At 40.8% G+C, this 22,541-nt stretch overlaps 1 protein-coding gene across 1 annotated transcript in view; it reads right to left on the reverse strand.

Moving 5' to 3' along the window:
• Positions 1 to 22,541, reverse strand: part of UACA (uveal autoantigen with coiled-coil domains and ankyrin repeats) — an 845,278-nt gene that overhangs the window by 60,393 nt on the left and 762,344 nt on the right. Inside the window, exon 18 of the mRNA XM_044077695.1 lies at positions 15,655 to 15,720. Coding sequence (XP_043933630.1) covers positions 15,655 to 15,720 — 66 coding nt within the window. The remainder of the gene's footprint in view (positions 1 to 15,654; positions 15,721 to 22,541) is intronic.

Consider the following 22,541-nt stretch of genomic DNA (forward strand, 5'->3'; position numbering starts at 1 on the left):
TTGCAGCAAGCTGTAAACATATGCAAATAGCTATTACACATTTAACTTGCAGCAAGCTATAAATAGATAATAGATCCATCCGTCCTCAACACCTTTTTCCCCCATTTTTGTACATGGGATCAGGGTGTCATTTCAACAGTGACAATCATTTCAAGCCAAGATTTACACCACTGAGTGGCTAGTCCTGCCATGGTAGTTCATCCGTACCACACACTCGCACCTATGGGCAAATTCAGTGTGCCCAATCCTACTGCATGTCTTTGGAATGTGGGAGGAAACCAGAGCACCCAGAGGAAACCCATGCGAACACAGGGAGGCCATGCAGAGACTGAACAGAAGGCACCCCAGCTGAGAATTGAATCGGAGAACCTCTTGCTGTGAGGCGACGCCTAAGCTATAAGTAGATATAAACAGTTATTTCATATTTTAATTGTGACGGTTGTTTTTTAGATTAAAGTTTCCTTAAAATCATGGCCACCTACTCTCCCTGCTGTCTTAGAACTGATGTAGTTTAAATTTGCTGCTGTGCATACTACATTAGAAGGTGTTATGCCCGGATGCATACCTCTCAACTGTCCAGATTTTCAGCTTATATTTTTGGTCTGTTCTTAAAATTTTGATTTTCTGTCAAATCATTTGCCAAGTATTGAGGTTTTAATTCAGAATATAAGAGATATTCGAACTTCAGACATCATACCCATCAGAAAATTCATGCTAATGCAAAACCTTTTATTCTATCAACAGTTTGTAAGAGCAATATTTGAAAATTGCCCGTATTTTTAAGCCTTTGTCTCCCAATTTTTTGTGGCTTCGTCCACAATTCTTGCTCCAAGAGGCTGGGAGATATGATGCATACTGGCTTCTCCTTCAGTGATATGTCTCCTACGGAACAGGAGTTAAGGCTGCAGCAGTCTGCTTCTATTAATCTCACCTTCTGATTCAATCAGTGCATTCTACAATGCCTCTACAGTCTTGATCTGCATACAAGACTGTTATATTCGGTTTACCAGGAAACTGACTGGTGCAGACCCTTTTTCAGCAGAGGCCAGTGCAGAAAAAGCTCTATGCTTACATACATAGTTAAGTACTCGAGACATATATAACACTTACATATACAGCATAAACTTAAACAATGTTTAGATGATAACAAAGTTTAAGATGATGCATCACAATATGCAGTTGTAAGAAAGTAAAAAGAAATAAATACCTGCAGTCATAGTCAGGGTGCTGGAATTTCCAGAAGGAAATCAACAAAAGGACCACAGTATTGGGATCCCATAACTCAGGAGGGATAATTAACAGTGTGAGAGGTGGCTAAGCAGGAGTTTGGAGTACTAAACAGATTGCAGTTTTCCCTTCCAGTGACCAATAATACAGCAAATGCAAAGAGAAATGTTTAAGAGAGTTTTGTGAAAGACCAGCTCTTGTAGAGTAAATATTGCATGATAACCAAGAGTCCATCAGAACAGGTTAGAAAATATTTGGGAAAAAAGAACAGAAATGCAATTTATAAAAAAAAATAAACAATGGGAAGAAATCTTTAGGGCTCTCAAGTATGCAATTATCATACACGAAAATGTCTGCATAGGCATTTTTAAATTTCAACCAGACACTGAAGGATTACTCCTTTGGTAGACAGCAAGTGTCTGTGATGTGATGGGGAAAACAAAGGTAACCGGGCACATTTTCTTTATTTATTTTTCTTTTTCCCTTTTTTTTTAATGTAACAATTTGGCAGATTTTAAAATTTCCCTATAGAGAATTTAAAAAAAAAATCTGATTTGATTAGACAGAATAAGGCCTTATGAAGGTTACTGCTGCTGGCTGCCAAAAAACAATTACTAGAAAATGGAAATCAAAATCTGTACAAATTGTTATGGAAGTTCTGAACATTCTAAACAGATAAAATTACTGAAGGTGGGATTCCTTAGAAATAGGAAGGAATATATTTCAAAAAATGAATTTGTGGAACAATACATTCAGAAAAGAGGAGTGAGGTTTAAAGGAAGGTAGGAATTCAATAATGTATTTAAATACTGGAGAAAAGATCTGTATATGCTGTATATTAATAAATTATTGAAACATGGTTTACATTTTCTGTTGTTAATAAACATGAGAAAGTACAGTTGTGTAAAATCTTAGTAAAACAGTGGATGTCCTTTTCGCTGTTGCAATATTTATAACATGTGGGATCTCCTGCCAAGGATAGCCCAAAGTCCAGCCAGTATACTAAACCCTTTACTTCCTCCTAGTGTCACAGTCAAGCATATGGTAGCATATGGCCCCTGGGTATGGGATAAAGGTGATGCATGTATGGAACTGAAGAGCCCCAACACAACTACAGCAATCCCAGTAGAAAGGAGAACATGCACATCCAGAGGGGGGGGGAGAGAGGAGATAGTCAAAGACCCCCTCAGCCAGCAAAGAGTTTGCAACAGAAGAAAGAAACAATATGGCAGAGAAGGGAGGGACTGCATACTACAGCAGTGAAAAGAATTTCTACTGTTATGGTAAGATTTTAAACAACTGTACTCTGTCCTTCCATATTACTGTTGCAGTATACATAGTGTGTGGGAGATTACCAAAGCTACTGAAAAGGATGGGAAGAGGAAGGCGCAGAGGAATAAAAAAAAAAAAAACTCTGGTCACAGAGGAAACCCTCCACAAACCCATGCAGAATAGTCCTGGCAAAACCTGCTCTGGCCCTGGTAACCACATCTAACTTGAAATGTTTAGTGAAAGTATGAACAGATGACCAAAGAGCAGACTCAAGGAAAAAATTGGTATACAAACCCTTGAAAAAGGCACCAGAGGAAGCAACTGCCCTAATAGAATGTGCTTTTACAGATGAGGAGAGACATTTGCATGAAAAGAACAACAGACGAAAATAGCCTTAAAATTCCAGGAGGAGATGGTTTGTTTTTGAAACAATCCAAAGTCCTGGGATAAAAAGAAACAAAAAGCTGTTCATATTTGCATAAAATTTTAGTTTAATCCAAATAAATTCTGAGCTCTCTGTGCAAATCCAAGGTGTGAAGAACCTTTTCACTGGCAGACTATGGAATTTATTTATTTTATATTTGATGACCAGGAAAGTCCGACCGGACACAGGTCCATTTTCAGCAGAGGCCCGGGGAAAAAAGCTCCACTTAAAACAATGCTAACAAATACATTTTATAAAAATACAACACAGTCTTCTTAATGCATATAAATATTATATAAGAACATGTTTAACATTTCTTCACAGACGTATGCAAAAATACATCACTGTATTCTTAAGGCATACAAATAGTATATAGGAACATATTTAACATTTCTTCAGAGACATATAAGCCAATACCATCGGAATAAAACATTGCTAGTTAAGAATGCATATTCAGAGGTTAGGCACTACTAGGTGATCTTTGTCAGAATCCTTGCATCACTGCAATGTAGTGGATTAGCCTGGGGAGTCACATGGGCACAGCCAATTGTTAAAATAGTGGGTTCTGAGTAGTTTTTTAAATTGTGGCGCAAAACTTGTAGAAGTTATGTGATTTGGAAGCGAGTTCCAGATTTTTGCTATTGTACAGGCAGAGTTTTGCCTGCTTCATTCTTATGTTTGAGGACATTTATGAGATTTCGGTCTGTTGATCTTAAGACTTGGGTGGTGGTGTAGGGTTGTATTAGATCCTGTAGTATGGGGGGGGTTGTCAGGGAAGTAGTACAATTTGTGGGCTGTGGAGAGTTGAGTAGTAAGTAGTAGCTGGGGCAACTCAAGCCAGTTGAGCTGTTTGAGGGAAAGACAGTGATGGGCTCTATTAGAGGCACCTGTAGCAAACTTGGCAGTCTTGTTATAGCAAGATGCCATTTTGTTTTGTTCGCTGTGGCGAAGATTAGTCAGGATTGGGGAGGCATACAGTAGGGTGGATAATAGGTGGGTTCTTGCAATAGTGGCTTTGGTATAACTGGTCATGAATTGCTTGTTCCTATACAAGAGACCAAGCTTTGTGTGAACTTTTTGGATTGTTTGGGCTACGTGTACGTCAAATTTGAGATTATCGATTACTACTCCTAGGAGTTTAGTGTGTGCTGTTTGGGGGATTGAGGTATTATCCTTGGACTTTATGATGAAATTATTGTTTAGTGCAGGAGATATACCAGGACTGAAGAGAATTAGTTTTTTTTTTTGGGACTGAGTATAAGCTTAATGCTAGAAAATCATGCCTCAGCCAGAGTAAAGTTGGGTTGTGTTATTGTTTGAAGTTTGGTTAAGGGGTGGCGCATATGATAGTAGTGTCGTCAGCATATTGCACTACAGAGGCAGACTGAGAGGATGCAGTTATCTGATTTGTAAATATGGAGAACAATAAAGGACCAAGAATGGAACCTTGAGGGACTCCTACGGATACAGGTAGAAGAGAGGATAGTTGGTCCTGCTAAAGAACAGCTTGTTGTCAGGCCTAATAAATAGCTGTTGAACTATGACATAGTGAGGGAGTTTAGGTTAAGGGTAGATAGAGGTTTGAGAGAGTTTTGAGGAACATGCTGTGGTGGACCATATCAAAGGCTTTGGATAAGTCTAAGAATACAGAGGATACAAAAAGTCTGTTGTTTCTACGGGTGTTGACTATGCTGGTATATGATTAATAGGGCTGTTGTGGTACTATGGGAGGGTCGAAACCCATGTTGAGATGATGATATAAGGTTATTTTATTAGGAGGCATTGCATTAGTTGTGTATGTACTACTCTTTCTAGCATTTTTGATAAAGGTGATAGAATTGCGATTGGGCAGTAGTTGGTGAGCTCAAGGGAGTTGCCGCCTTTGTGGAGTGGAATAATATGAGATATTTTCCAGAGGTTAGGTACTTTGCAGTCAGATATGGATCTATGTATGAGGATAGACACAGGGTAAGATATGGTTATCAGCTGATAGTTGAAGGAAATCGGTGGGAAGTTTGTCAGCAGAAAGCATGGTAGGTTTTAGTTTTTTGAGGAGTTTAGTAATAAGTGTAGGTGCTGGAGAGACAGAAAAGCTAGGGGGAGTTTGTTGTGTAATAGGGGAAGTAGGGGTTGAGGAAGGTGTAGGGTTGGTGGTGCTATTTAGGATGTTAGATAGGGCTAGGACTGTTTCGGTAAAGAATCTGTTGAATTGGGTGGGGATGTCCTCTTTGCCAGTTGGTACTAATGGTGTGGGAGTACTGGTTTTACCTGAGTGCAGTAATTTATTTACTGAGTTCCAGAATTTCTGAGGGTTGTGGGCTGTTTTTCTTGTAAGGTTTTGTAGTAATTGGTTTTATCGAGTTTTACAAGTTTTTTGGTCTTGTTCTGGAGTGCTAAATAGTTTTGTTTTGTGGTAGTGGTTTTAAGTTTATGAAATTGAGCCCAGGCTCTATCTCTGTCCTTCATTATGGTTTCAGTTTCTTTCGTTAACCAAGAGGCATAGCTAGTCTTAACTCTGATGGTTCGGGCTGGTGCATGACAGTTTAGGATTTTGAGAAAGGTTGAGTTAAAGTGGTTTAGCGCTTCATCTAGGAGTAGGTGTTTTAGGGGGAGACCAGTCACAGTGTTTTAGTTCATTGTTTAGGTCCTTGGCTTTGAAGTTCTTTTTGTTGTGAACTATTCTAAGGATGGGTTGGTTACAATGTTGGGATTTATTTCTAATAAGATAGGTTGGTTGGTGATCGCTTAAACTGTCAGGTAGGCAGCCTGATTGGTGTGCTAAGGTGTGGTCAGACAGAAGTATCCAATCTAAGATGGATTGCGGTTTGGTTTTCTTATCGACACTTGTGGGGATGTCTATGACTTGGGCAAACCCAGGAAGATTAATATGGGTAGAGGGATTGTATTTGGTACAGTCAGACCTGTCAATATTAAAATCTCCTAAGAGTATGGTCTCTTGTGGATGGGAGTGTAACAAGTTCTCCATAGTGTTAATGTTGTTTCCTGGTGGGATATAGGCACCTGCTATAACTATATGTTTACTAGAGTTTAGTTTTAATTTAGCCAGAATGAGTTCTATATCATTGACGTCTTGGGAGTTGTAGTTAAGCTGTTCCAATGTCAGATGATTTTGAAACAGAATGGCTAAGCCTCCTCCTATTTTCCCTTGGCTATCTTTCCGTAACGTGAAATACCTTTCAACTGTACAGATGTTCGCAGAATGTCCAGATTTTGGCCTCAAGTTTTGGTTCATTTTTCATACACTTGTGGTTTCTGGCAAATTAGTGGTGAATTATTACAGATGGAAGTTAGAAAATAATGACAGACATTTGAGTTTCAGACTTCATACCCTTCAGAAAAATTCATGCTAATGCAAAACCTGTTACTCTATCAACTTTCTAAGTTTGTAACAGCAATATTTAAAATTGCCCCTATTTTGGGGCCTTTGTCCCACTTTTATTAATGTCTTTGTCCAGATCTTGCTGTAAGATGGCTGAGAGGTATGGACTGTGTAGAAGGAAAAAAGGATGGAAGGAAGATGAATAGACTGATTAAGGGACAACTCACTGAACACTTTGGGCATAAAAGTTTAGTAAGAAAAGACACTTGTCTATAACAAACTAGAGAGAGAGAGAGAGAACAGCACTGGCAGCCTGAAAGTTCAGACACACTCTTGGCCAAAGTAAGAGCGAAAATAACAGTCTTTCAAGTACAATGTTCTTAGGAAGCTGAAGAAGCAGGCTCAAAAGGAGCAGAAGTCAAATTTTCAAGAATAAAATTGCGGTCCCAAGGTGGCAGAATAGGCTTCCTGGGAGGCCTGATATGAAGAACGCATTTAAGAAATTGCATTACCTCAAAACTATAGGTCAGATAAACAGAAAATACTGACAGGTGAAGTTTAAATGAAGACTTTGCCAACCCAGCATGGAGCACATCACACAAATAAGAGAGAACCAGATGAAACTCCACAGACAGGGGATCCTGATGGCAACAGAGGCACCAGACAGAAAATCTCTTCCATCTGGACATGCAAGACTTTCTGGTAGTGGGTTTTCTGGCTTCCTGCCGAACCCAGAGTACATCCTCAGAAAAGAGATGCCTAAGAGAGAACAAAACCTTATCAGTTGAAGAATGGACAGGTGAGGATGGACAAGAGATCCCCTGACTTGTTTGAGAAGATCAACCTGGTGAGGTAACTGCCCCTGGTCAAGTAAGAGAGATGGGGAAACCAATGCTGTCCGGGCCAAAAGGGAGTCCCCAGCAAGATTCTGGGAGAGTCCTGCCTGATCTTGTGAAAAAAGCATGATAATAAAGGAAGGGGTGGAAAAGCATACAGAAACATCCCATTCCAAGGAAAAGACAGGGCGTTAACCTTTCAAGTCAGGAATTAGGACTCTGAAACATAATACAGGAAATTGTCTGTTAAAGATGGGAGGAGGAGAGATCTGAGGAATACCCCACCAATAGACTATGTCAAGGAACATATCTCTGAAGCATCCATTTGTGAGCTTGTGTTCTTGACATGCTCCGAGACTCTACCACTAGATTATGCTTTGAAGGAATACAGACAGCCTGAAGAGTCATTTGATATTAGATAGCTAGATCCCAGACCTGAAGAGCCGATTTGCAAAGGAGACAGGACCTTGTGCCCCCCTCACTTGTTGACATACCACATTACTGTGGTACTACAATATATAGTGAATTAGCCCACTAGGCCACTCAGTTCTACTGTCGGTGAAGACTTTGAGGGGCCCAGGATGAAAGAGGGAATGAAATATTTGTAGAGCCGAAAGTAGCGCTCTTACTTCTTATGTTGATATGATCTGATCTCTAATGAGGAGACATGGGACCTTGGACATTTAGGGGGCCACAAGAGGCACCACACCCCCTGTCTGAGGCATCCGTGAAAAATTCCTGAGTTGGAACTGGAGCTTGAAAAGCAAGCCCTAGATTAAGAGACAGATGTACCACCACTAAAACTTGAACTTTAGACAAAGAGGAGGAGGAAGTGGGAAATCCCACTTCTGACAAGAAATCCACAGAGCGGCAATGTTGGGAGCTACACTGATTTGAGGCACCACTGAAATTTCTTCACATGGAGCCTGGCAATGGTGGAAGCTATAAACCCCAGAACCCTGAGAAATTCCTCTGCTGTAACCAAGTAAAGAGGAAGAGAAGACTGGAAGAAGGACATCAAAAGCTTGGGGGGAAAGGAGAGAAGAGAAGCCAGCATGGGAATGGTACGAAGCCTGCATCCAAGAAAAATATGATCCTAGAAAGGCAATTTCTCAAGGTTTATGGTGAACCCCAGACTGTGTAAAAGCCGAATGGTAAACTGTAGATCCTGTAATAGACTGCTGGGTGGAGAAACTCTAATAAGCAGATCTAGACAGGGAAAAATATGTATACCTCAAAGCCTGTAAAAAGCAATGACAGGAGCAATGCATTTGTTGAAAACCCTTGGGGCAGTAGAAAGTCTAAAGGGCAAAGCAGAGAACTGAAAATGCAAGGAAGAGACAGAGAAATGCAAACATTTCCTGAAAAGTGGATGACTGGGGAAGTGAAGGTATGCAACCCTTGAAATCCAGAGACCTCAGAAAGGCCTGGAGAAGCAGAAATGTCTGTAGGGACAGCATCCAAAAAGAAGGGATCTTGATAAAGGTGTTCAGCAGGGAAACATCCAGAACTGGTTTCCACGTACCCTCCCTTCCAAGGAACCAAAAACATCTTGGAGTAAAACCCTTCCCCTCCCGGGTAGAAGGGATAGCTGAATAATGTCCTGATCCAAAAGGGACTGCAGAATCTCTGGAAAATGAGGAAGTTGTTCTTGAGGGTGAGGAATGCCTGAAAGAGGAGGAAAGGATTTCCAAACCATGAAATATCCATGATGGATAATCAAGAGGGCCCAAGAATTTGAGGTGATTTGAAGCCAATTTGGAAGAGATAAGGAAACGCAGAGACACAAGGGGACCTGGCTGAGGAGAAGGGAAGCCCTGACATCAAACAGAATCCGGCTTACCCTGAAAAGAAGGTTTCTGTGATGAAGTAGCAGGAGGAACGCACCTTAGGACCCTTCTTACCCATAGGAAAGGGTGAGTCTGCCTATGAACAGGAAGAGAGACTCCTTGAGGAAGCTTAAGGCAATCAAAGAATTAAATAAACCTCAAGTACAATCCTGCCATACACACTTGGGATGCTTTACAACACGAGAAATACGTTTGGTCTTCTGCTTCAGCATATGGGACTTCCACCTGAAAAACCATTGAAAGAGCAGACCCATGATGTGATTCTATAATGGCGGTAGGAATTTTCTCACTCTCAAAAATCTGAATAATCCCCCCTTGGTCCCTCAGATATTATCAGCCAAGGTTCCCCTCAGCATCAGGTGCAGACACTGGAAAAGCCACTAGTAAGGATAAGAATTTGGATCCTTGCCGGTCCTCTGATGGTGTCACTGGAAAGGAATCAATCAAGCACCGGACAGTCTTCAGGGCTTTCACTAGCCTCTACAGATGCATCCAGGGGGGATGGACAGCAGCTGGATTGGGCCTTTCTTTTATGGCCTTCCTCCTCCTTGGTAGACAGCTGACCCTTGGGACAGGAGGACTCTGTCATAGCACCATGAGCCCACAGCTTAAGTCATTTGTTCTCAATCTTAGGCACAAATGTCTGACAGACAACACTGCACATGATTGTGGGAAGTCCCCAAGCAAAAAAAAAAAAAAAGAGACATTGGTTGTGATGGTCTTTATGTGGAAATCTGCCTCCCACTGACATTTTCCCTTTCTGGATGACATAATCACATTATCAAACAAAAATAAAAATGAAGAGAAGAAACCCCAATGGGGCACTTATCTGGAAAAACAGCTTGAAAACCAGCACAACAGAGGGGCATTCAGATCAATGTATGATAATGATGTTCAGACTAGTTGCAAAGAAGTTCTGAGTGGTTGTGTCTATACGCCACCTTTATGCCCTGTGTGGAGAGCATACGTGTGATGTATAAGCCTGTAAGAGCTGAAGGTTTTGGTATACTGGCCAGACGATGGGCCTACCAGAAGATCCCTTAGGTGAAGAATACTGCAACTATTCTAATATGTCCTGCTGCAGAGGAGGAGCAGAGGTCATGCAGGGTGAAAACACAAAGACTCTGCCTTTAACACAATGATGGTGGCATAGCATCAAGGCACAAGGAGCACACATCAAGTTAATATGCAGGTTCTGGAAATGAATGAAGTGCCTTAGAAACAGAAAGGAAAGAAAATATGTGAAAGTGGGAGAAAAAGGAGATGCTAAAGCTTTGGGAGTGGAGGACAAGTCAGTCAGACTGATGGAGAGACTCCACAATATGCTCATTCTCTAAATGCAGAACCCTGAAGTCCAAACCAAAGGATACCCTTGTCAGGATATGAAGTGCAAACTTGATTATGACCACTTCCTGAAACATCTCAAGATGCCTAGGGAATTCTAAATAGCACAGACATAGGCCATGATATGGGAGAGGTTACAGACCTCTTGGCACATCTGAGGGGTCATGGAGACTGCAAAGTAGTATGTACTTAACTTTGGTGACCAAACAACCCAAATGTCCCAAAGTGTTAGGCTTTCTGAAACTGGCAAACGGAGTCAACTTTTTTCTTTGAAGTCCTGTAGGACTTTCCTGACTTACTGGCCAAACAAGCTTTAGCCTGCATATGAAGCACCAATGCAAACAGCAATACTAGCAGCTTCAGCCACCATCACTGAGCTTCCAGAAGTAGCGGTGGATGAAAAACAGCAAACTTTAAAATAAATAAGATCAAATAACAACAGCCACTAACAAAGCCTGAAAATAAATACATGAAACTTAGTGCTTTTGTCCTGATACATATGGGACTTCAGATTCATTGTTTCCATCTACGACAACTTCTGGAAGCTCGGTGGTGGTGACTGAAGCTGCTAGTATTACTGTTTGCATTGGTAGTTTTTGTTTGATTCCTGGTTCCTGCATATGAAGCACTTGGAAGCATCAACTAAACCTCAGAAAGGTGATGAAGACACCCAACCAAACACATTAATGTAATGACCCCTAAACATGGCAGGCCTGACGTGTATATCTACTATGCAAAATAAGGCTTGAGAGACTGACTATAAGCTTCTCATACTGCACACTCTAAAGCTAATCCCACTAGCTGGCTATGAGCACACTATAGTCACAAATTTGTTCATAGGTTGGTACTAGGCTATTGGCCCTAGGGCCTATGCAAGCCTAGCCATAACAATTCCCTGGATATTTCTTCCCACAATATTTACTTCTCTGTTCCCCTGTCTAGCAGGGTGACTGATTTGATCCCCGGGGTGAATTTCCCATCTCCCATCCAATCATCAAGGTTCCTTTTGAAGCGGGCCAATGAGGCACTCTGTTTGACATGTACGGGCAGTCTATTCCAAAGTATGGGGAGTCTCTGGGTCAGGAACCTATCCCTCCAGCATGTTTTGTTCATTGTGATGACAAGGTTTAGATCCCTGAAGCGTGTAGCTCTGAGGGATTGGGATTTCTTTAAGTGGAGCATGTCCAACAGCTCAGGGTTTGACATGGCCTTGTATGTCAAGCAGAGATTGCCTCTGAGTAGACGATATGCCACAGAGTATAGCTGGAGTTTTTTTTAGACGGTCAGCATATGTCATCTGCTTTAGGCCTGTGATTCTTTTAGTGAGGTATTTCTGTGGCCTTTCCAGCTGTTGCAGATGTCTTGTGAGGTACATACCAAATGGGGCATTATACCCTAGAATGGATCTAATGAGGGATGAGTACAGTGAGACAATGACCTTCTTTTTTCTGGATGAAAAGCCCTTAGTGATGAGGTGTGCCACACAGGATTTCCTGACTGTTGTGGCGATGTGGTTACTGAAAGTGAGACCACTGTCCACCTGTGTCCTTAAGTCTCTCATCACACTTTCGATGTTTAGTGTCCTGCCACCTATGTGGTAATTCATGGGTACATGTTTTTTTTCCATAGGGGATAACTACACATTTCTTGGCATTAAGCTTGAACCCATGGCTCTGGCACCAGGCATCTGTTTCTGTAAGGCCCTTTTGTAGAATATCCACATAATTTGGGGATTCAATAATGGCTCCCAGTTTGCAGTCATCTGTGAAATTTGTTAGCCAGAGTCCCTTAGAGTTGGGCCTGTACTTCAGAGAAGTAGATGCCAAACAAGAGTGGTCCCAGGACTGAACCCTGAGGTACTCCACTTGTCTGGAGCTGGATTTGGAGTCAGCTACTTTTACAGTTTGGGTTCTGTTAGTAAGCCAGTTGGCAATCCATCGAGTGACGTAGGGATTTATGCCCAGCTTAGTAAGTTTATCTATGATTCCAGAGTGGGGGATGGTGTCGAAGGCCTTGGCGAGGTCCAGATAGGCTGTGTGGACGGCCTTACCCTCGTCCACAGCTCTGGAGACTGATTCGAAGTCAATCAGATTCAGGAGACAAGATCAGCCCTTCACAAACCCAAACTGGGTGGGGTCTAGTGTTTGAAGGTTGCCAATGTCTTTGTTTATAAGTTCCATGATAATGCATTCCATGCCCTTGCAGAACAGGCTTGTCAGATTGATGGGACGGTAGTTCCCAGGATTCAAGGTGGATCCTTCCTTGTGGAGCAGCATAACTGTAGCTGTGCGCCACTCAGTTGGCATGAAGCCTGAGGTGAGGCTATGATTAAACATGACACTTAGGCGAGGTGCCAGTTCATTTTGTAGTTCATGTAGTACACAGCCTGGGATGTCATCTGGTCCCATGGATGCTGTATTCTTAGCTTTGGAGAGTGCGGTTTCTACCTGTGTGGCCGTAATTATCGGAATTTGGCAATCTTTTGGTATTGAGATGGGCCCTTTAGGGGGTGAGAGGGGGGTGAAGTTGGCACTAAATCGATCTGCCAGGATACTGGCAATAGCCTTTGGATCAGTATATTTAATGCCATTCTGTTGTAGCTCAGAGCAGATCAGAGTATTGCCATTTAGATTCTTGACATAACTATAGAATGCCTTGTAGTTGTCTTTGGAATCTTTGGCAATTTTATTTTCGTAACTAGCTTTTGAGGATTTTATGAGGGATCTCAGCTTCTTACTGAGGCTGGTGAGGGAGTTTTTTGCATCCTGGGATTTTCCTCTTTTCTGCAACAGTTTCTTCCTTCTGTTGTATAGTTTATTTATAGCAGGGGACCACAAGATTGGCTTCCTTTTTTTGGAGAAGAGCATCTTGGTTCTATTTGGGATGGCATAATTCATGCATGATGGATGTGCTCGTACAGTGCCTTAATATAGGATTCTGCAGTTGAACTTCCAGATCCCGTCTGCGTGGGTGTTGTGAAGTTCGTCACTTCTGACTTCAGTAGCATGAAGTTGGCTTTGGAGAAGTTTTTTTAAGGAGGTTTCCTTATTAGGGGGTGGGGGTGGGATATGGATGTCAAGGGTGATTTGCTTATGGTCAGCCCTGACCAATGAGGGGGTGACCACTGGTGTGGAGCATCTATCTCTCGTGTTGGTAATGACCAGGTCTAGGATATTGGGACCCCTGGTGGGACAATGGATTAGTTGATCCAGGGCGTTGGAATTTATGAATTCCAAGAACCGTTGGGAAAAGGAGTTGGTACCAGAGTAGTTTTCCCAATTAATGGCAGGGTAGTTGAAATCACCCAGTATTAGGGTGTTTGGTTGTATCTTAATATTTTCCAGAATGTTTAGAAAGGTGTAGTGAGAATCTTGGGGCATGGTGGGGGATCTGTAGCAAGCTACAATTTGGATTGTAGTCTTACCTAGTGTTAGTTGCACCTGGAGAATTTCAGATGTATTGTGTTGGGCAACTAGTCTGGAGGTGTGAATATCCTTGGTGAATATGGACACTCCTCCACCTTCAGTGTTTCAGTCTTGATTTTGTGGCCGAAAAGTGTGGTAAGAATTGTAGCCTGGTATTGCAGGGGTGCTCTCTGGAGCCTTGAACCAGGTCTCAGTTACTACACAGATATATATGTTCTCCATTTTTAGGAGTGCCTCGACAGAGTGCATTTTGAGGTTTAGACTTCTAACATTGAGTAGCATTACCTTCAGATTTTGCATGCTTGTATCTGTTACAGTGGTGGTTTTATCCTTTGAACCTTGCCTAAAAAAGGCACTATAGGGGTGGCAAGAGCTTTAGCCAGTAACCTGAATCCCAGGGGTGACAGGTGCAGACCATCCCTGGCAAAGCATTGTGGTTTGTCGATCATGTCTTCCCAGGCAGACAAACACTGGATCTCCTTTGAATGACACCAGAAGCTTAGCCAACTGTTGAAGTCAATCATTTTGTCCTTATACTTTGGTATCATTCTGGGTGAAGGCAGGATGCTACTCAGGGCTAGGGTCATACCTGCCTGGGTAGACTAAATGTTAACACTGTATAATGTATCCTTCCCCTTCAACGCAATCATTTGGATGCCTTATCCAGAAGGAAGCTCACATTAGTGGTGGTCTGTCTTCAGATGTCCACATACAACCACGGTCATATAAGGAGGCTATAGACTATTGGACATAAAAGCAGTGACCCAAATGGAGAACAGAGTACAGTTATGTGAATTACACACATCAACAGAAGCTCTGAGTAGACGTCACTGCAGCAAGTAGCCATAACACTCAAGTTTATTCCCCAATAAAACAAACATGGTTTGACCACTTCCTCTACAGCAGTCTTCTTACACTGCAAAGTTGAACACTAGGTAATAAAGACAGGTAGTGCAAGGATCTCCAAGTATAAACCACAATGGCACATTACCTCTTCAGTTCTTTAAGGCTAAACACATCTGCAGGGAGAATGTGCCTGTGGTACACAAATACACAGATGTAAAGTTAAATAAATATGTTCAACAAACATAAAGCCATAAGTAAGTATAGGACGTTCAAATAATTGTAAACAGTCCACTTCCAACAGCCAAATGTTAAGTCAGCTTTAACGATCCTCCCTAAAATACAAACACAACAGACAGTGGGAGTAGTTTTACTGTTAGTGATCTCTTGCATGATAATCTACTATTCTTTGAACACCCCACACACTGCAGTACAGTACCTCATGCAGAGTCACTATAGCAGCAAATCATAACATGTGGCAAGAATCCCAACCAGTAAAACAGATTACACCTGGGAGGAAGATGGTGACCATCATTTGTAGTAGCACAGCCACCCACAAAAATGACCTACCCTTAGACTGAGCTTCGGGCTAGTAGAACATGGCAGTCAATGTTGCTGCTTCAAAATACGTTGACTACAAACAAGCGTAAAGTACACTGCAGAAGTAACTGCAGCTCTAGTAGAAAGTACTTGGTAATGTCTTGTGACATTTATGTTAACTGCAACACAATAAGATAGCCACTTTGATGTGTGGTAGCCCTGAAGTACAATATGCTTATCAAAAGCACCACTGTTTATCTAGGGAAGAGTATATAACCTTAGTTCCTTAAGGATTCTTTACTTTTCTGATGAAAAGAAATAACTATTTTTTTTTGTTCATTGAAACTAAAGGTAGTGCAACCCACTACACAGTAATATTTCTCCAGCACGAAGCAAGGGATCAATGGTCCTGCACTGATGGATCAGTCTCTAAATGACAGACTCACAGTGGCTGTTTTTTTTAAAACAAGGAATTTCAAACAGAGGAATGTGCTTAAAGCAACACACATTCACACAATTATGCTTTCATGAAAATCAACATTTATTGTATTACCTGTGCAGCACTAAGAAGATGAGTTCGATAAATTGAAATGACATCCATGTGTCTTCTTTCAGCATCCTGAAAATGCAAATCGCTATAATTAACATGTTTGACAAGTTGGGCAACACACTTACTAGTATAACAAGATGTTTATATGCAAACAGTTTACTTTTGTCGGTCATCTATCACAGCAAATGCAGACACCACATCTGTCATCACAGCTTAAGTACAGGTTTGATGTGCATAAATACTTGCCCCCCAAGTCATGTAGCAGGGCACTGCAACATTTTTATTCCAGTACAACTCCATCAAGAAATTCAAAGGTCAGCATCTGCACTCTGGCACAACAGACATTAATGGAGGTCATAAGACAGCAGACGATGTAAAATGGAGTGCATGACCTTTCCTCAATAATCAAGTCATTAGACTCAAGCAATGAAAACAAATCTCTGCCTCATGCAAGTTCTTTGATTGTTTAGACAACAGATATTGCTGCAAAATTTGATGAAAACCCATCTGTTATGTATAGTGCAACAGTGATTTCAGTTAGCACATCTTGTAGGTAAGATAATGTCACACAAAATAAGCAGGAAAAATTACAATTGGCGAGCTGAGTTGCAGTTGAGATTTGGGGCTCTCGCATCAAAGTTTGTACACACTTCTCAGAGAGGATTAATGTGGTAGAAAACCTTAACCAAAATGAAAGAAAGGATTCTGCTGAATAACCGTGGCCCTGAAGAATGAGATTCCAAATTGCAATGCCTTGTGGAAGAGTTCAGATGGGCCCAAGTTGTGCAGTGGAAGCTCTGTGTTGAACTTAACTGTTTATCATGGCTTTTGTGACAATACTTGTTATGTGCAGATAACCACCTTGACATGGTAGTGTTGGAAACCTTTATTACCCCCGCCCCCCCCCCCATTTATTAGAAGTGTAGGACATAAATAATCTTGAATCTTTCATGAAATAGTCTGCTTAGCTTAGACAAAAACAAATCCATCTAAGGACATCCACACAGTGCAATTAATATTCTCCTATTAGAACACTTTGAAGAAATACTGGAGGATGAGATTACTTTTTGCAACTACCTTAGGCATGAAGGATTTGTTTGCAGAACTACCCTATCTTTGTGGAAGACCAGATAATGTAGCTTTGCACAAATAAAGCATTAAGTTAGGAAAGCAGCTAAGACAACTTGCCACTAAAGAAGAGTCTTCCGAATGTTAATAAATTTAGCTCCATCCAAGAGCTCTGTTTTTGAGAGTGTGAGTGTGAGATTTTCCAACATAAAATATAAAATATGGAAAATCATCTTGCTGAGATAACAGCCAAAAAGAGGGCTTTCCATGTTAGGAATTCTATGTCCGTCTCACAGGCCTGCTCAATAAGGGACAGTGAGCAGCTTGATAGTTTGCAAAAGAAATACAGGTTTGCACAGAGGAACAGGCTCTCAGAAAGGCAACCCCTTAGAAGGGCTTTATAAACCTTATGAGACACTAGTGAAGTCAAACTTCTGCTAGAAACTATAAAATGGTCATTTATGGAAGAAACAGTTCAAGACTCAAACACGTGGGCTAGATAATAAAGTACCGCAGGGATGGAGCCAATAAAAGGTTCAACCCATTTTCTTAGACCCAAACTGAAAAATGGAAAACAAAATGCATTTATATGTTCTTCTGATACTGGACTTCTGGCTAGATAAAAGCATATGGAAGATCATGTCAGGGTAAGCTGCACCTTTGGCAATCACACGAATTGAAGAAGTGTTTATCTACGTGAGGCTTGCCAAATAGGTGAGTTAAAAGGCTTTGAAAGGGCTCAGCCTGAAAAGTTTCTCCAGTAAGTGATGCCAGACTGAAATGAACCAAACTTGTCAAAGTCAATACGGATTCAATGAAAATGGCCTTGGCCTTGCTAACCTTGGCTTTCTATATGACAGAAAAGGCATAGAACAGACGACAAGATCAGACCAGGATTATAGCATCCCTGGCCTGCTTACTCAGGAAGAAAATTATGGAAAAGCTGCTACACTTAGAAGGGTTAGGGATACAAACAGGTTGCTTTGAGGCTTCTTCCACTGGTGAGAGAGAGAGTCATCTCCATCATCCAATTGAAGAAACACTCATACAGCATGAGCAGTCTTTGGCAGTCTGTCCTCTAAAAAGCTGGCTTTTCCAGGGATGAGAGAAAGGTTACTGGGAAGTGATTTGATGATATGGCCCTTTTCCATCATCTCACAGCAGAAAGGATAGGTATTACTCCCCTTTGCTTTTTGTTACACCACTGCTCTGCTGTTAACAGCGTATGTGCATCATCTCTAAAAGGAAGGGAAATCATGACGGGCACGCAAGGGTAAGGGAAAACACTCATTTTCAGCATGCTGATGTGCAGACTGACCCCCAGTGTGTGACTATGCATCTTGTAATGTCTGCTTTTGAAAATGCTTTGGTATGAATTGATTGAGGTTTCCAAAGTTTAAAATGGGCAAAAGGTCCCTGGTGTTTTATAAACAGCTTTATTACGTTACATTTTAATAAATGACATAGATACACAGCATTAATAAATATGAAACCAAACCATAGTAACAGGTTTTTATTTTCTTGCTGTATTTAGTTTTCTGTTTAATAATCATTCACTCCAACACTACATAACTCACTCATTCCCTTACTTCCTTTAAGCCTCACTTATGTACTGCTATGTACAGTTTCCAAAAATTCCATTTACTTTTGTAATTAGCTTCTTCCCTTTTCTAAACATCCCACCTCCAGATCATCTCTTTCACAATATTCATTAATTCAGTTATAGCTAGTTTAGACCAATTTCTATTTTCTAGTAACTGCTTTCACTGAAGCAATAGCTTTAAACATTGTAAGACCTTACAATATCTAGGCAATTCATATCATATATCCCAGCTCAGAAATACTTTCCTTACTTGCAACTTGCTCCCCCCAAAATTTCTGACAAAGTACTACTCTAGAGAATTTTTAAAATCTGCCAAGACATTACATTCCCCAAAACATGTTCCCAATTTCCTACTTCCCATCACACATCCAGCATTTGCCATCTACTGGAAGAAAAAATTCTCTAAAAATTTTTTTCAAGGTACAAAAATAATTTATACAAACACTTCCAAACGACACTCCTAAACATTCTGGACTATGCTGCATACATGGTGCAGATCAGAATGCAAGTGAAGTGTGCTGTAAGACGCATGTCGGGGCTGTACCTGCACGTACAAATTCCAGACACGTGCATTCCCTAGTGCCATTCTGTAACAGCAGCCAGAGTGAAAGCATACATGATTGCAGTTGTTAGCTTGTATTTAAGTTACTTAAGCTAAAGTCAGTAAACTTCTATAGTGATGTGTTTGTATAAAATAAAGCTGCTTGAACAGAACCCATGAAGACTCTTCTATTGTGTCCAACGTAGGAGGCCGACATGGTGTCAGAACAGGGATCGAAGAGAATAAGATCCAGAGCCATGAGGTGCAGACAGGACAGTGAAGGTAAAACAAAGAGAAACTAGCACAAAAAGAGACAGAAAAGAATCAAAGGCAATGAGAAAAGGCACAAACTGTTTATTTGATAAGAGAGAAAAAGGGGCATTACAAGAGCACAAAACTCATTACTGAGCAAGCGGACGGTATTAAAGTTTGTTGGCTAAAAGAAATGTTTAAAATAAAGGTATATGATGAAACGATTAATAGTAAAGCAAAATGAGCGCGTTTAAAGCAAAACTGGGTATGTGTAGAGTAAAACAAGCCCAAGAAAAGTACATTGGGCATGAAAAGGGCTTAAACGAGCAAAACAAAAGGGCAAAAAAGGCACATTAAGCAAAAATAAATCAAGACGACTCCATTTGTTTTGGCAAATTGCTACATTTTGACATAACTACGACTTCATATTGTACCAAGGGCATAAATAAAGTTAAAGTATCTCAAGGTGTGTAAAAGTGCTTACAGTGTGTGCTTATTACTCTGCATGTATTTTAAAGAGTTTATTGGGGGCAAAGTGCAACTATTTTGTGAAATACAGTCAAAGTATAGCCATTTTGAAAAGTTTCTTGTGCTGGGTGTGTCTATTCGCAGAGTGCCACCATTACAGAGTGTTTCTTGCACTATAAAGAGTTGCCGAGCAAGGTACTGCCATTTTGGGGACATTTCAGTGTGCTGTATGCAGTTATTCACAAACTGCAACTACTTTGAAATTATGAGTTTTGGACAAGCGAGGTCCAGTTTATTTGCATCGTGCACTTATTTGATATGTTTCGTACACTGGTAAGAGGTGATTTACTGCAAAACGATATTACAAAAGTGTTAAAAGTGCCAGAGAAGTTTAATTCGCAAAGTATATTTATTCAAAGGTACTACAAAGCTTGTTTATTAGCATTACTTCACAAAGCCCAAAAGGTATAAATTCAGAAGCACAAACAGACTGGACAGAGTTACAAATAATGGCATAAGTCTCTGGCATATGTACACGACTGTATGTTTGCGCTTATTTGCAAAACCCTTCATTGGTGTTAATACGGCAGCCGGATTTTGAAACCCCCTACCATTTGTATTTGATCAGAATATTGCAGAAAACTGGAGAATATTTGAGCAAGAGTACGATATTTTTATACAAGCAGCTTATGCAGATAAAAATGCATGCACCAGGGCATTCATTTTACTAAACTAGATGGGCCAGAGGCCATAGAAAGAGAGCATTCATTTGTGTATGCACCTGCAGTATATGAAGGAGAAGGTGAAAACCACCATATTGTTGTACAGGCTGAATCAAGGGGAAGACCCCGTATGCTTGAAGCGCAAGTTCAAAGAAATGTGCAATCCCCAGACAAATATTACATATTACAGAGGCAATTGTTTTACATGAGAGATCAGAAACCAGGGGAAACATTTGCAGCTTATATAACTGACCTGAGAAAAAAGCTAAAATGCGTTGGTTTGGTGATTTAAAATATGAGCTGATAAAGGACAGGTTTATGTGTGGTATTAACAGCACTGCTGTGAGAAAAATGACATTTGTGACAGTGATTTAACATTCAGCAAGCCATAGAGATTTGTCAAATCCATGAGGTGACAGAAAAACACAAGAGTATGCTTGCGAGTGACAACAGCATGATTTCAGCTAGCTTCAGAGCAAATGTAGCTAGTTTGCAACACGTAGCAAACAAAAGTACGCCCAAGCACATGGCAGCTACGAGGTTTCCAGGGAAGACACTTAGCATTCCAGTAAGTTCTAAGGAAGGAGCACACTCCAGCTCAGTGTAGTACAAGCATGAATCAGCAAAACCCAAGTCCAGCTTCACAGTTAATTGTCAATTGTGGTGCAAATCATGAGTCAAAGAGAGAGAAGTGCTTAGCATTTGGTCAGCAATGCTACAAATGTAAAAAAAAAAAAAAAATGGAACCACTTCCAAAAGCTTTGTAAATCAAGTAAGCCTGACACAACTGTAAAGAAAGGTCACACAAACAAGCAAGTTGATCAAGTAGAGCCGAAGCAGACCGCTTTCTATGTAGATGGTATATCAGTGCTTGATGAAAGAGTTGATGCAGTGAATTTATTAACAAGGAGCAAAGTGTTTTGTACTGTCCGGATTAATGGAAAATCCGCAAAGCTTAAAGTAAACACTGATTCAAAGTGTAATACTATATCAGCAGACACATTTGCTAAAGTGAGAACTAACAAACAACTCAATGTAGCCAGTAGTGTGAGACTTGTTGCTTATGGAGGTGAAGAAATTCAAACAGAAGGTTCAGTGATGCTTTCATGTTATTTGGCCAAGAACTGATACAACTTGCTATTCTATGTAATCCAAAGACGAGTGCAATCTTCACTGGGTCTCAAGATAGTTTAAGAATGAATCTGCCTTCTGTTGCTAAATAAGTCTATCATGTAAGTGCATTTCCGAGTTCTAATTTTTCTGAAGCCATTTTCTGAGTATACTGATGTTTGAGGGCAAGTTAGACAAACTTCCAGTTGTGTATTCCATGAAGTTAGACCCAGAGGTCACTCCCGTAGTTAGACCAGCAAGAGTTCCGATAGCTATGCAGGAGAAAGTTAAGACTCAGTTGGATAAAATGGTGCTGCAAGGTGTGATTTGTCCAGTCACAGAACCAAATGAACAGGTGTCGTCCATGGTAGCAGCTCACAAAAAAGGCTCAGACAAAATCAGAATATGTATTGACCCAAGAGATCTGAACAAAGCATTAAAGAGAACGTATCATCCAATGCTCACAGTCAAAGAGGTTGCAGCCTTAATACCAAATGCCGCTGTTTTCTCTGTCTTGGAAGCAGAGAGTTAATTTTGGCAACTGATGCTTGATTGCAAATCTTCATTTCTAACTACTTTTGGTACTCTGTATGGCAGACACAGATTCCTAAGGATGCCATTTGGAATAAATTCTGCAAGTGAAGTCTTTCAGCGTGCAATGGAGCAAATTTTTTCAAGTTATCCTTGTGCCATAATAGTAGATGATTTATTGGTTGGAGGCAATGGTGAAGCAGAGCATGACAGAAACCTCAAGAAAATTCTAGACAGAACATGTGAAATAAACTTGTAGCTCAGTCCTCTGAAGTGCAAATTAAAAATTCCAAAAGTTACATAAGTAGGTCATTTGTTTACGAGTACAGGCTTGAGACCAGACCCGACCAAGCAAGCAGCTATTCTTGAGATGTCAGCACCAGATAAATATAGCAGCTCTACAATGTTTTCTAGGCATGGCCAACTATTTAGGCAAGTTTATACCAAACTTCAGTGAGTTGACAGCTCCTTTAAGAGAGCTAACATGCAAAAATGTTGCATGGTCATTGTTGGACAGCAACAGAAGGCAGTTGAAGACCTTAAACAGAAAATTGCCACCCCACCTACCTTAAGATACTATGATGTGAACAAACCA

Source organism: Protopterus annectens, chromosome 7.part0, assembly GCF_019279795.1.
Source record: "Protopterus annectens isolate FY-2018-M chromosome 7.part0, PAN1.0, whole genome shotgun sequence".
Taxonomy (NCBI): domain Eukaryota; kingdom Metazoa; phylum Chordata; order Ceratodontiformes; family Protopteridae; genus Protopterus; species Protopterus annectens.